A 14,137-nucleotide genomic window follows, 5' to 3' on the forward strand; every position below is an offset into this window, starting at 1 on the left:
TCAAGGAAAATTTTATACCCAGCTGGACACCATCTTATCAGAGATACCTAAGGAGGATAAAATTATCCTCCTGGGCGATTTCAATGCAAGAGTTGGGCGTGATTTTGATTTATGTCCAGAAACCATTGGGAAAGAAGGAGTTGGCAATAGCAACCTGAATGGCATTCTACTTCTGACTAAATGTGCAGAACATAATGTTGTTATCACAAACACACTCTTTCGCCAAAAAGATAAATTTAAAACATCATGGAAGCACCCTCGGTCTAAGCACTGGCATCTCCTGGATTACGTAATTGTCCGTGCCAGAGATCGTCGTGATGTACTCCTCACCAGGGCCATGACGAGCACCGATGACTGCTGGACAGATCACCAATTAATTCGATCCACTATGGCCATTAATATTGTTCCTCAACGTAGGCTCCAAAGAAGAAAACCAAGGCATAAAACGAACATCCACGCCCTTCAATATCCTATTAAACAAGCTTGCTTTCAAACAACTCTCAAGAAACATCTACCTACGGAACTCCCTGATAACGTTGAGGAACACTGGATTAAACTGAAGACTTCCATTATTGCAGCATGTGAACAAACTATTGGATACCAAACTAAGAAACATCAGGACTGGTTTGATGAGAGTGATAGTGAGATTGAACATATCAGTGACAAGAAAAGGAAAGCCTTCCAGATGTGCCAAAAAGACATTAACTGTGCTGCTAAGAAAAATATATATGCCAGTGCAAAGGCTGAGGTCCAAAGAAGAACTAGAGAACTTAAGAATGCCTGGTGAATAAAGAAAGCTCAAGAAATCCAGCTTTTTGGAGATGCTCATGATGCATGGGGCTTTTTTAATGCCACAAAGGCCATCTACAGACCAACAAATTATGGTACAAATCCTTAGGTTCAATAGATGGTACCAAACTTCTAAAGGACAAAGAGTCTATTGCACTGCGTTGGAAAGAGCATTACCATGACCTCCTTAATCGTAACTCTGTTGTGGATGATGAGGTCTTCTCTCAAATCTCACAACAACAAATTAGAGATGAGCTTGCAGTATCCCCTAATTTGGATGAAGTCAGTAAAGCCATTAATCAAATGAAGAATAACAAAGCTAGTGGACCTGACGGGATTCCTGCTGAAGTTTTTAAAGAAGGTGGGCCTGAACTTGCACAACAACTTCATAAGCTCATCGAAAAAATCTGGATGAGGGAGGAGATCCCGGAAGACTTTAGGGATGCCATAATTATCACTCTTTTCAAGAAGGGTGATAGAACAGATTGTGGGAACTACCGAGGCATCTCTCTTCTAACTACCGCAGGTAAAATCCTTGCAAGTATCGTCGCAAATTGCCTCCTACCTATCTCAGAAGACATCCTCCCTGAATCCCAAAATGGTTTCCGCCCTTCCAGGGGGACAGTGGACATGATCTTCACTGCACGACAGCTTCAAGAAAAATGCAGGGAGCAAAACCGATCTCTATATATGGCGTTTATTGATCTGACTAAGGCCTTTGATACTGTAAATTGAACTGCTCTCTGGACTATCCTTCTGAAAATTGGATGCCCCAATAAATTTGTGAATATTTTGCGACTCCTCCATGACAACATGGCAGCAACAATTCTGGATAACAATGGCACTCAGAGTGATCCATTCAAAGTGGGATCAGGCATCAAACAGGGATGTGTGATTGCTCTGACCTTATTTGCTATTTTCATTGCCATGATTCTACACTTTGTTGAGGGGAAACTTCCCACTTGCGTGGAAATCACATATCAAACAGATGGAAAGCTTTTTAATCTCAGTAGCCTGAAAGCAAAAAATAAGGTAATTACAACCTCTGTCATAGAACTTCAATATGCCGATGATAATGTAGTTTCCACACATTCAGAAGAAGATCTTCAAACTATCCTAAATGTCTTTGCAGAAGCATATGAACAGCTTGTCCTCTCGCTTAACATCAAAAACCCCAAAGTGCTTCTTCAGCAAGTGCGAACCAATCCCTCTGTAGCACCATCAATCCAGCTTAATTGTGTGATGCTGGAGAATGTCGATCAGTTTTCTTATCTTGGCAGCCATCTCTCTGTAAAAGCTGACATTGATGCTGAAATTCAGCATCGTGTGAGCTGTGCGAGTGCTGCATTCTCCCAAATGAAGCGTAGAGTGTTCGAGGATCGGGATAATTGCAGGGAGACCAAAATGCTTATTTACAAAGCCGTTGTACTACCAACCTTACTGTACGCCTGTGAAACATGGACCATCTATAAACGCCACTCCTAACTTCTTGAATGATTCCACCAATGCTGCCTCTGGAAAATTCTGCAAATTACTTGGGAAGATAGGCGGACTAATGTTAGAGTATTGGAAGAAGCAAAGACTACCAGTGTTGAAACAATGATCCTCCAACATCAGCTTCGCTGGACCGGCCCTGTTGTTTGAATGCCTGATCACCGTCTTCCAAACCAGCTACTTTACTCCCAACTTAAGGATGGAAAACGGAATATCGGTGGACAGCAAAAGAGGTTAAAGATGTTCTCAAAGCAAATCTAAAAGAATGTAACATAATCATCGAGAACTGGGAAGCCTTGGCCCATGAGCGTCCCAAATGGAGGTTGGCCATTATCAAAGGTGCTATGGACTTTGAAGAAGCACGAGTACAGGGCAAAAGCGACAAATGAGCTAAGCGGAAGGCACGTCAAGCAAATCCTCATCGTGACCATCTTCCATCTGGAAAGCCATGTCCTCACTGTGGGAGGCTGCGTGGATCCAGAATTGGCCTCCACAGTCACTTATGGACCCACCGTTAAAGACCTTATCTTGGAAGACAATCTTACTCGGCCACGAGTGATCGCCAATGACAACCTGAGACCTGCATTAACTCTCATTTAAATATCTACTATTTCCTTCCACATTCCATTTTGAGACTGATCAGATGCAGGCTCTAATCTCTTCACTGTCAGCCTGTTTTTTCCCTCCCTGCCTCCCTTGCTCTGTTTACCATCTAGCTTAATGAAGAGTTCTGGGGAACTCAAACGTTTGTATACTATTCTGTGGCATTTTGGTTGGCCTAATAAAAGTATTGCCCTAGTATGGATTTTGGCATTTTTGTTCTTGGCCAACTTTTACTTTTTGTGTAATTTTTTTCATGTTACATACTGTATTTACAATATGCTAATCCCATACTATTTCAATTTATTTAGGTCTCCTGTTTGACATCCAGTTATTGTAACACATATATTAAAATGTCTTATAGATGAATGGAGCCATTCATCTGTCTTTGAGTATAAGTGAGTTAGAATAGGCTCTTAGAATGCAATTAGAGCTCTCAGAATACAGAGCTTTGGGTTAATTAGAAGGTTGCTTTACTTCCCAGTGGCATGTTACAGTGTCTGACAACTTGTGTTGATTCAGTGGGCATGCACATCAAAGCATGATAGGGAGCAGAGGTCTTCCTCATACGCAAAACAATAAAGAAGAGAAATGAATGCAACAAATAATAAACCACAAATTTGAGTCCACCCTGAGGATACTTTCCACGTTATAATTCATTTGGAGGAGCAAAAGGTACAATGTGAGATGAATTATGTACTCTGCCATCTCCTTACAAGTTAAATGTAGCTAAACTGGGGAATGTGGCATAGGTGTGGCCAATATAGTCATATTTATGAAAATTATAACATCATGGCAAGCACCTCTTTGGATTCATAGACACATAGCAGATCAGGACTCTTACATGTAAAACATAATTTTACAAAGTTCTGTGGTATGTGGAGAAGTTTAGCAGATGCGCTTCCCCATTCTGTGCAGCTATGAAAGAAATCCTGTCCTGTACCAAATACAGAGGCCTGCTATATATGCACCCAAGCCAACAGCTCTTGTGTGGGCATGTCTTCTAGTTTTGGAAAAGGTTTTAAAATACCACCAATCTAGAGGTAACACCAGTACGTCTCCAGACGTTGTGGAAGACTCATTGGCTTCAGCTGAGGATTATAGAATCAATATGGCAGGTTGAATACATTCTGTCATTTAATTACATTTTATCTGATATGAGATGCCTTATACTAATCTATTATGATGTACTGCTGATGTCATGTAAGCAGAATCTGTATTATGACATGCTGACAGTAATCTTTGCAGCATCAGAAGTGTTTCAAACGTTGAACAGCTGGAAAGAGGATTTCTCCATACAGTTAGACTTGATATAGATCAATGTGATGAAGCATCCCAGTTTTCAGGAATTTATTGAAGGAAAATAGGTGAGTGCTGAAGAGAGAAATTACTGAGAGAAAATTAAACTAAAATGTGGAATTTCTGTAGTCAAAATCAATCTACTTTTATTTTGTACAGCACTTAGCACATACGGTAGTTGCATGTGCATCATAACCTTGAAACAATCTTTGAGTGCTGCCATAGACCACCTATTTAATAGCAGAAATATGTATGTTATATTTATACTATTTTTATAGCCAAGTATGTCTTTCAATGCATTTTGCAATCCATGAAAAGCTACAGTATCCTAAGGATTTGTGGAATAGTTCATGCCAGCCTGGTTCCTAGCAGTTTATGTTATAGTCCTGGCTCTGGTCTCTTCCCCGGAGAGGGAGGGGGCAGGAAGAGCTCTGGGACTGGCTTGTGGTAAAGATGCCGTCCCATAGAAAGAGTCCCGCTGATGATCAAATATAGCATGTATCTGTGTCCATATCAGTCTGTTTATTCTTGATGGGGATAGCTTGTGTCCGCAGGATTAGTTATGTCCTAAGGAGCACAGCTTTACAATACAATTATTACCTTTGTAAGAAACCTTTGTTTCAATTATCTTCTCATCAGTGCTTTTTTTATAATGGTACTCGGTGGAACGGAGTACTGGCACTTTTTTTTGTCCATAGCAGCTATTCTGTGCTGGCTCTCACAGCACTTTTATTTAGATATGAGTACCAATACCTGGGTTTTTTAACCAAAAAAGCACTGCTTGTCATAATTGAACTATTTTGGAAAAAATATGTACATAACATATATTTGACAATGAAGTCCCTTTTTAACAAAATCATGATATATTTTGTAACTGCATGAAATATATTGCAAATTGTTTCTGTGAATCTAAAAAACAGATGCTAAACTAGTTAGCATTTGTTTACAAAGACAGTCTTTTTTATATCTTCTGATTTCCTTAGGGGCTGGTATTCAGAAATCAGCTGCTTGATATCAAATGTTGTCATTCTTCTTAAAGTCCACATTAACAATTGACTTGGGACATACTTTCCTAATCCCAAAATACACTTGTTTCAAGAATAAGACAATATATATTGCCTTTTTTTAATTTGAGGGTGGAGAGAAACCCATAAAAAGTGCTGGGCTCAATTGTCGTTTAAATATCTCCACCCAATTGTCCCTTCCTCTCTCCCCTCAAGCAAATCTTTTCTTACTTGTGGCCGTTTTGTGAAAGTTGCCAAAGAACACTGCTGGAGCTTGTCTCCTTAATGCAGCCATCTTGGATGATGCTGCATCAGTTACTCTTGAATGCAGTCATTAAGTTTTATAATACTCATGCATCCTTACTCAAGAATGGGATAGTTTCCCAACCAAGACTTTGGCATGATCAAGAGCGGTGAGGTTCCATAGTGATACTCCACAGTGAAGAAAATATTAGTTGTCCAGTTTCAGCCTGTCAATAAAAATTATTCAAATTTTGCTTGCATATTGTTGAGCTCTGTGTTAATGTTTATCTAGTTTTTCTCGGATGTTGTTGAACTCCAGCTCCCATTAGCCTTAGCTAGCATAGCCAATGGTCGCAGCTGATGGGAGTTGTAGTCAATAACATCTGGAGGGCCACAGGTTCACCATTCATGTCCCAGTTTCTTAACTTCTACTCATGGTGAAAAGACAAACATGGGGCCAGGTAATAAGTGAACAACATCTTAATGAATCCATATATTGTAATTACAGTGATAACATTTTTGAAACATTAGCAGTTCTAAGTTATTTACAAGAGGAGGCAAGGAAGTGATAACCTGCTTACCTCCCTTATTGGGCCTAAATAGTTTGTTTAATCTGTATTTATGATGACACTACTTATAGTGCAGAAGCCAGGTGCCCACAACGTGCACATTTTCAGCATTCTTGGTGAGGTGTGGAAATTAGGCTTGCACAGTTTAGCTGTATATTATTGTCTAGCGAAACCAAAAAAGGGGTCAAAGACCAAGATGCTGGAAAATAGGAACTTTTATTATAGATAGAACCCAATGCGTTTCAGCCTATTATCTGCAGGCTTTCATCAGGGGATGATGGCTTATAAGATTATAAGACCAGCAAATGGCTTTCTGTACTGTGTCAAAGTCAAATGTCTCAATGATTTGGTTTCTCTTTTGGATGCTAGCCACCCCCTGCTTTTCCTCTATTATTGTCTAGCAACAATAATTTTATTCTAGTGATTTAGGAGTATTAAGTTTTATTTTCATTTCCTAAGGCTTTTTTTATTTCGGTACTAAACAATACACTTTTAACTGTACTCCATAGGGGCTGTATGATAGAGCAAGACTGGGGTGGTTTATCCATTGCAGAAAACTAAAGCACTCTAATTTAGAAGAAATTGTCTATGTAGAAGCTTCAAGCAATGAAGGGTTGAGATGTGTAAGTGACAATTTAATATACAGTATTTTATAATTGTTTTGCTGCATTCCGATATGTAAAACATTGGAACAGAACTCTGAAGTCATAAAAGTAAAGATTGTTATTGGCCAAAGAACTGTACAACTAGTTCTCCATGCTCAAAGGTTCTTTGGACTTACGTTTTGAACAAGCATCTATAATTTTTTGTTGACCAAGTCAAAAATTGTGAGCATCATTTCCCACCTGGCAAACTTCCACCTCTCTTAGGAACCCCCCCCCCCGGCAACAAACTGCTTGCCAGCCTTTCCTTTGGGGAGGGAAGAGTGCTGACTTGGCTACCACCCACCTGAAAGTGCTTGATGTGCTTTCAATAAGTGGTACCCAAGCCGGAGCCCTCCCCATCAGCCTTTCTCTGAAGCTTCTCTAGAACAGAAAAGGCCAGTGGAGGGAAGAGGTTGCCTGTCTTCTTCCCAACTTTTGAGCTAGGGAGGTGGCACTGCACAACTACTAGGATGATTCCTGCCCACCTCTGCAGCTCCAAAGTTGGGAATAAGGCTGGTTGCTCATTATTCTCACCAGAGGGGGCAGCACTACAGTCGCCATGGCAAGTGTATGAAGTTGATTGCTGAAGCCTCGTTTTGAACAGCCTCCAGCGCTCCAAACACCTACCCCCTCCTACCCCCAAAAAATGAAAATGAGGGGAACTAACAAAGCAACTGATCATATGCTGTTCAAAGAAAGAAAAGGCAAAAAGCTCAGGATAGGGAGAGGGGAAGTACCAAATGAGGGCCAGGACTTCAGGGCTAGTGTAAAGTGTAGTATTATTAGATGAATCAGCCCTCTCTTTGTGCTAGAGTGGCTTTGTTTGGAACAATTATATGTAAAAAGTTTAGATCTGATTTATATTTGTGTATGTAGCATGCACTTTACACTTTTTTACTTGACATATCTCAAGTAATGGCTTTTACTTTGTACAAGACCAAGCCACATAGGAGAGAAATAATAAAGAAGAGTGAGTTTAGGAGTGTAAACTTGCTGCATTTGTTTGAATGTGTATTCACTTTGCTCTTGGCATCTTGCAGAATTAGATGTCAGTGGCTGTGTTCACACATAGCTAGTTAAGCATCACAAGGATGAGCAACAGCGAGTCTCAGGACTGCACCTCCCCTCTCCTCCTTTGGCACATCCACATTGAGGAAACTAGAAGGTTTTGATTCTGTTTAAGATTAAACCCACTTTAGCATTAATCTGAACCCTAAACTGTGGTAAACGTTAAAACGAGCCGCCTTCATAACCCATGGTTTGAACTTGGTTTTATTCAATAAATCATACAGATGCTATTGGAGGTCACTGATTCATAGGGTCGCCATAAGTCATAATTGACTTGAAGGCACATAACAACAAAGATTAACCATAGTCGGTCCAGGATTGGATGTAACAACAAACTGAGATTCATATAAAAGAGAAACAAAAGCTTCTAAATACTTCATGTCTGCACTGAAGGTGAGGTGATGAGGAAGATGATGGTGATGACTGCCAGTCCAGGACACATCACAGAAATTTAAACTACAGTATTTAAAACAATTAAAACATATTAGATTCACAAGAATAGGGTGGATCCTGAAAACATACATCTCAAGTGCCGACAGCCAGGGTAAAGAGGTGCATCTTGAGCACTCACCGAAAATTGTACAGCGAAGGAACCAGATGCTCCTCTGTAGGGAGGGAATTCCACAACTTAGTTGCTGCCACAGAGAAAATCCTCTCTCAGAACACTATCACCTGAACTCCTGAGGTTGATGGAACTACCAAGAAGGCCTCTTTCTGCTGACCTTAATACCTAAGAGGGTCTGTAGGGAAAGAGACAGTCTCTCAGATATTTGGGGCCAAAGGCCCACTGTCATTCATCCTCCTGAAACTGAGCCATGGTTTAGCATTCTATTATCACAGAAAATGTGTGCCCCACTACTTTATAGAGGATGTCTGAGATATATATAACTGTGTCCCAGTTCCTCCTCCTGGACACTTTAATGCAGACACTCGAAGAAGCAGTTTTTGTGGAGCTCACCATATCATGCTGAATACCTTTTCAAAGCAAGGAAGGGAGAAGGGGGACAAGTACTTGTAGCTATGCTGGAAGAATCCCCCACTACCTATTTTACAGACAATTAAAATTGTATTAGCGGGCGCTCAGAAATTTGAAGCAGTAGTCCCAATCCATGCAATTTTAAACTTTTTTCTTTTTAATGATTGTCGCATCTACAGTTACAGCTATAAAACCTTTATTGGTAAAGGGAAATATTAGGTCAACAGCAAGTGATGTTATGACAGAGACAAATGAACATAAATACTGAAGAATGCTGTGATATATTTTAGAATTGCTAATTCTCTGTTTGAGTATGCTGTTAGTATGTGGAGTAAATGTTGAAGAATATTTGGCTAAATCTAAACACAAGTAGAAGGAAAATAGCCACTAGTGATGTTGTGCAAATGCTTACGAATTCATGCAGTACTATAATAGATAGGTCATATAGCTATTCTCTTATTCCTGCTTATACAAGAGGTTGCAGAAACTGTTATGCAGGCAGAATATAATCTTTTGGTATAGCTTCACTTTCCTTACCAAAGACTCCAGTGCAAGATATAAAAGTTTTCAGTGAGTAGAAGAGTACCTTTGGATCCAACCTGTTGTATTTAACTCTAGTATGGGTAGAATTCTGGCAACTTAGAAATGTATACTGAATTATATCAGGAGGAATTGAACTGGCACCTGGAAGAGTAGCATTTAAGTTTTGTGATGTAACCTGTCATATTAAGGATCCAAGGTCCTAGGTGTCTTTTCCTTTGAAAAGTGTTATCTCCCAAACATTTTGCCTTTCTAATACAACCCAAGATGAATTCATAATTTACTAGATACTGTTTTCTTAACAGCAGTTTTGATGGACAGAACCAGTTGAAAAATGTTCAGATTGCAAAACCATGAGCTATGTAATATTGTGCCTTCAACATCTTTGCAATAGCATATTATACCAGTTTTTCAGCAATTTGGGATATTCAAAAGGCCATTTTCAATTACAGTAATGCCTCAGTTAAGGAATTCTCCAGGAATGAAGCTCCTTTTAAAGAAGGCTTTTTAAAAGGTGAAACTGACCAGCTTTCCTTTGCTATGGATAAACTTTCAAGTTTGCTCTAAGGTGAAACTGACCAGCCTATGTGTTTGCTTTGCATTAAAGATCTCTTGCTTTCTCCCAAGACTGGGGAGGAAAGGATCCAACATGATTCAGAGGAGGGGAAGGGAGAGTGGGTGGGTGCCGGGCAGAGCTGTCCTCGCCATCTGTGAGTGGGTGTAGGAACCTATCCCTATTCTTTCTATGTTATTCCTACCTCTGGTACCAACGTTTTGTGAAAGAAGTAATGTCCAGGAACGCATCTACTTCGTTAACTGATGTGTTAATGTGCTTTTTCATGCTCTGCAGCGTTCTTCCTGTTCTCATAGAAATATATTTGAAGGCTTTGTTCTGAGATAGATAGGAGGATGTGGAACACTTGGGTTATTGTTTTGCGCTGTTCATAGCAATTGTGGGATAAACATTTTTTTAAAATCCATTTTAGTAACTTATAGAGTCAGCCAGAATTCATTCAGTTTTCAGGGGTGTATTTAGGAATGATTTTACTAACATGTACTTTTTTTTTTTGTTGAAGCTGACTTCTGCAGATCCTTTTACATGCTTTGCAATTTTGTTTTTAGCATGCTGTGAACACATTTGGTAATAACAAAAATTATGTCATACATTTTGTGTAATTTGACTGAAGTTGATTAAAATACCATAATTGAGTTGCTATTTCTGTCCACTTTATTATTTTCCTTGCAGTGTTGCTTGTCTTTTCAGATTTGAAGAATTACTGAATAAATTAGCTTTTCTCATATTAATGGTTTTTAAGTTCACACTGATATGAAAGTCAGTACTAAATGGTGAAAAAAAATATTAATTTTGGAAAACTCTATCCATTTTTGTGATTTTGCTGGAAATAATTCCCAGAACTTGACTTTACCATAACATTTGCATCAATCTTTTGATACACTGACAAGGTGCTTGCTTCCTATTGCCTTTGGCTTGGAATTGATATATCCCTTGCTTGGCTTGATTACCTTTCTTCACTGTATGCATCCCATGATGCTATTCTTCCAGGTGCAACTCTTCTACCAGTTCCATTTCACCCAAGGTGAAAGTGGATATTAGCTTCCTGTTCCATCCTGTCTTCTCCATATGGCTTGGCTTTCTCTTTCATGCTTATTTCTGAATCCTGGCTTGTAATTACTTATTATCAACATTATTTATTAATTTTCTATCCTGTTCTTCCTCCCAAGGGAACCCAGGATGGCAAACAACCAAGTAGCAAAACAATATAATTAAAAATAAAACAAAACCATATGTAGAACACTTAGTTATACCCTCACAGCTAATAATCTGAAGGTTGTCGGGAACAGTATCTTTCAGCCTTCAAACGCCTGAGTGAACAGGAATGTTTTTAACTTCCTTATGCTTCTCTATCTTTTTCTCTGTCTGACAAGTTACTACTTCTTTCTCAAAACTTACCTTCCTTTTTCCTGTTGGCAATTCAGCATAGATGATTATTCTTTCAGTCTTGGTCACACTGTGAGAGGGTCTGGAGAGGCACATACAAGCTAATCTAAGAGCAGTGAAGAGCTCTGTTCATTCAGTCAAATACTTAAACAAACACCATGTCTTCCTTTGATTTAGGTTTTGAACCTAATTAAGATGTAAATGATTTACAGAAGGCCTGCACTACCTTTCTTGTGCTCTTACTCTTGCCATGCAAGTTCCTAAAGATAAATCAAACTTGTTAAAATAACGTCAGTTGGGGTTTTGTTACATTTACAAGTGAGTTGCCCATCCAAATGTCACACCTTTAGGCTACCATCAGTTACACAGTTAGCTACTTTGCTGCAAATCTGGTAGCATTTGATCCTATATTCCAGTCAATGTATTACTGTTGATAAAATAAACAGCAATAAGTTCCTGGGAGAAGTTATGTATTGGTGCCAAGGGCTTCTGAATTACATCCTGCCTACTTCAACAGATCAGTTGAGCAGTCTTGGATCCATTCAACAGAAAGCAACACAGTTTCCTGTCTCCTTACGCGATAGAATCGTAGATTAGAAGTAGGCAAGATACAGCCTAAAGACTTTTACGTGACCTAGGAACTCCTGAAATCATCAGTATTCAGGGCTTTTGTTCAGGGGCTTGTCATACTTCCCACAGTGCTGGAAGTTGAATCATGGAAATGAAATGCAAAAAATCTCTAGAATGAAAAAAGCATGACAAATGTTGAGAAACTTGCATTTATATATATTGTGCAACTCTTTCTGTCATGCCACGTTTGGTTGTTTAACCACACCTCCACACCTAATTCAGTGGCACACAAAATAGAACAGACTCTCTGGTGTATGAAACTCTGTCAGTTTGGATAGACTACAATATACTGTCCTTGTCTAATGCCCATGTCTCTTTCAGCAATGTACATACTGTCAATTATGAGAAATGTAAGTTGATACATAGTCTGGTGCTCCAAGTAGAGAGAGAGAGAGCCTTGCATAGCAGCTGCAAAAATAGGACACCTTAACTTTGGAGGGGGAGTGTGCCAACATGGTACCAATAAGTGCACATGCAACTGCAGGGTCCACCCTTCCACCCACTGAAATTAGATTTGAAAGAAGCATTCTGTTGTAGTCAATAGAATAGGTTGTGGTGTGTGCTTGGCATCAGGGAAGGGGGTGCCCACAACAGTTTTACTGGTGTGCCCCTGGGCCCCAAAAAGTTGGAGACCTCTGTCTTAAATGCAAGTAAATTTTCAAAACTAACCATATCAGTTCAGAGAGTATTTCTAGATGGGGCCAAGTGCTCACATTGCCTAGCCCTAGATCAAGTTTAAGAATGATAATGTATATCAACCCTTCATAGAACCATCTTCACATATGTACTATATTCCTCCTTAAGTATACTTCTACCAGAGATCTAAATGTTTAGGGTTTACATATATTTTCTTTTGGAAACAAAAGGGATGCGAAGCAACTTTTACACCTGGAGCCTAATACTTGCAATTTTATACACAATTATCTAGAAGTGTCACTGAATGCAGGGATTTATTTGTGAGTAAACATGCACAAGATTGCACTGTAAATCTACTTCAGTGGTTGTCGCTTTTGTTATGCATATATGTGTTATCAGTTAAGGGCTATTAGCTTCAAGTGAGAACTTAATGTAGGTGGTTAAACCTGAACTTGGCTTTTCTGACAGATATTTCTGGATTTCAAGTTAAAAAAATATACAAACCAGTCAGGTATGTTGCTTTCTCAATGTTTGCTTGTGTTTAAAGCTTTTTTGCAGCTGGAGAAAAAGGAACAACAGAAGCTGGTCTTGGATCAGTCATCTATAGGGTCAAGGAAAAACTACTCTTTCACAAATGAGGAAGTTCGACAAATTGATCGGGAAAACCAAAGGCTCTTAAAGGAATTGACAAAACACTCTGCAAAGCCCAGAAGCAAAAGTGCCTCGATAAAGAAACCTTCAGGCCCAACACCTAAGATGTACCACAGTGCCATCAACAGGCAGAGGGAACAGCAAAGGATTGACAGAGAGAATCTGGTTAGTGGAAGTTGCTTGTTTGTTTATTGAACAGGGTTTTGTATCAACTAGGCAGCTAGTATGTCTTTAATAAGTATATGAGCAGAATAATTACAGGCATACCCCACTAACATACGCAATGGGACCGGAACGTATATGTAAAGTGAAAATGTACTAAAAGTGAAGCAATTATCTATGCATGTACTGCATGGCAATCGCCACTAGATGGCAGCAGCGTCGTGCCATTAAGTGTCTTATTGCGAAGCGCATATGTTAAAGTGGGGTATGGTGGAGTATGGAGCATGTACTTTATAGTGAGGCGACTTTAAGTGAAGCGACTTTAAGTATGCCTGTATATTCCAACTATGCTAGGGGAAGGAGATATGTCACTGTAATAGCTACCATGCTCATCCCAGGAGAAAAGAGAAAAAACAAGCAACCAGAAAATACAAAAACAATATAAAAATGACAGACATGACCCGCAGCATTCCTGGAAATACAACTAGTCCACTAACTGGGGACCGTGTAGGCTGCAAAGTCCACATGCCACCCACACACAGAGGAAGCCAGTGAACACCCAGCAACACACTTCTGCATTGCAAGACACACTGTGATGCTACAGCACCCCCAGTAGCATAGTCAGCAACAACCTCAGTGCAATCAGACTCCAGACAGGGTTTCCCCTGATGGTCCTCACAAACATTGTTTTTGGAGCACGACACAAAGGGAAGGAAGGAGAAGCCACACAGCACTTACATAGCTCCCTGGGCAGAATGCCTTCAAAGAGCATGCACAGCCTTCCTGGAACAAGAAGAGTTCAAGACCCTTTCAGGGAGGGAAACTCTTTTGCCAAGGGGAAGAACTAAGACATGTAACAAGTGGACCCACAG

The 14,137-nt window shown here is 39.7% G+C and overlaps 1 protein-coding gene across 3 annotated transcripts in view; it reads left to right on the forward strand.

The window, feature by feature from the left end:
- The window catches only part of CFAP97 (cilia and flagella associated protein 97), a 29,763-nt gene that overhangs the window by 8,632 nt on the left and 6,994 nt on the right, over nt 1-14,137 (forward strand). For all 3 annotated transcript variants that reach the window (XM_061583807.1, XM_061583808.1, XM_061583806.1), the window contains one exon: nt 13,000-13,268. In XM_061583807.1, the coding sequence (XP_061439791.1) occupies nt 13,000-13,268 (269 nt within the window). The remainder of the gene's footprint in view (nt 1-12,999; nt 13,269-14,137) is intronic.

This window comes from Rhineura floridana, chromosome 9 (assembly GCF_030035675.1).
Source record: "Rhineura floridana isolate rRhiFlo1 chromosome 9, rRhiFlo1.hap2, whole genome shotgun sequence".
NCBI lineage: Eukaryota > Metazoa > Chordata > Lepidosauria > Squamata > Rhineuridae > Rhineura > Rhineura floridana.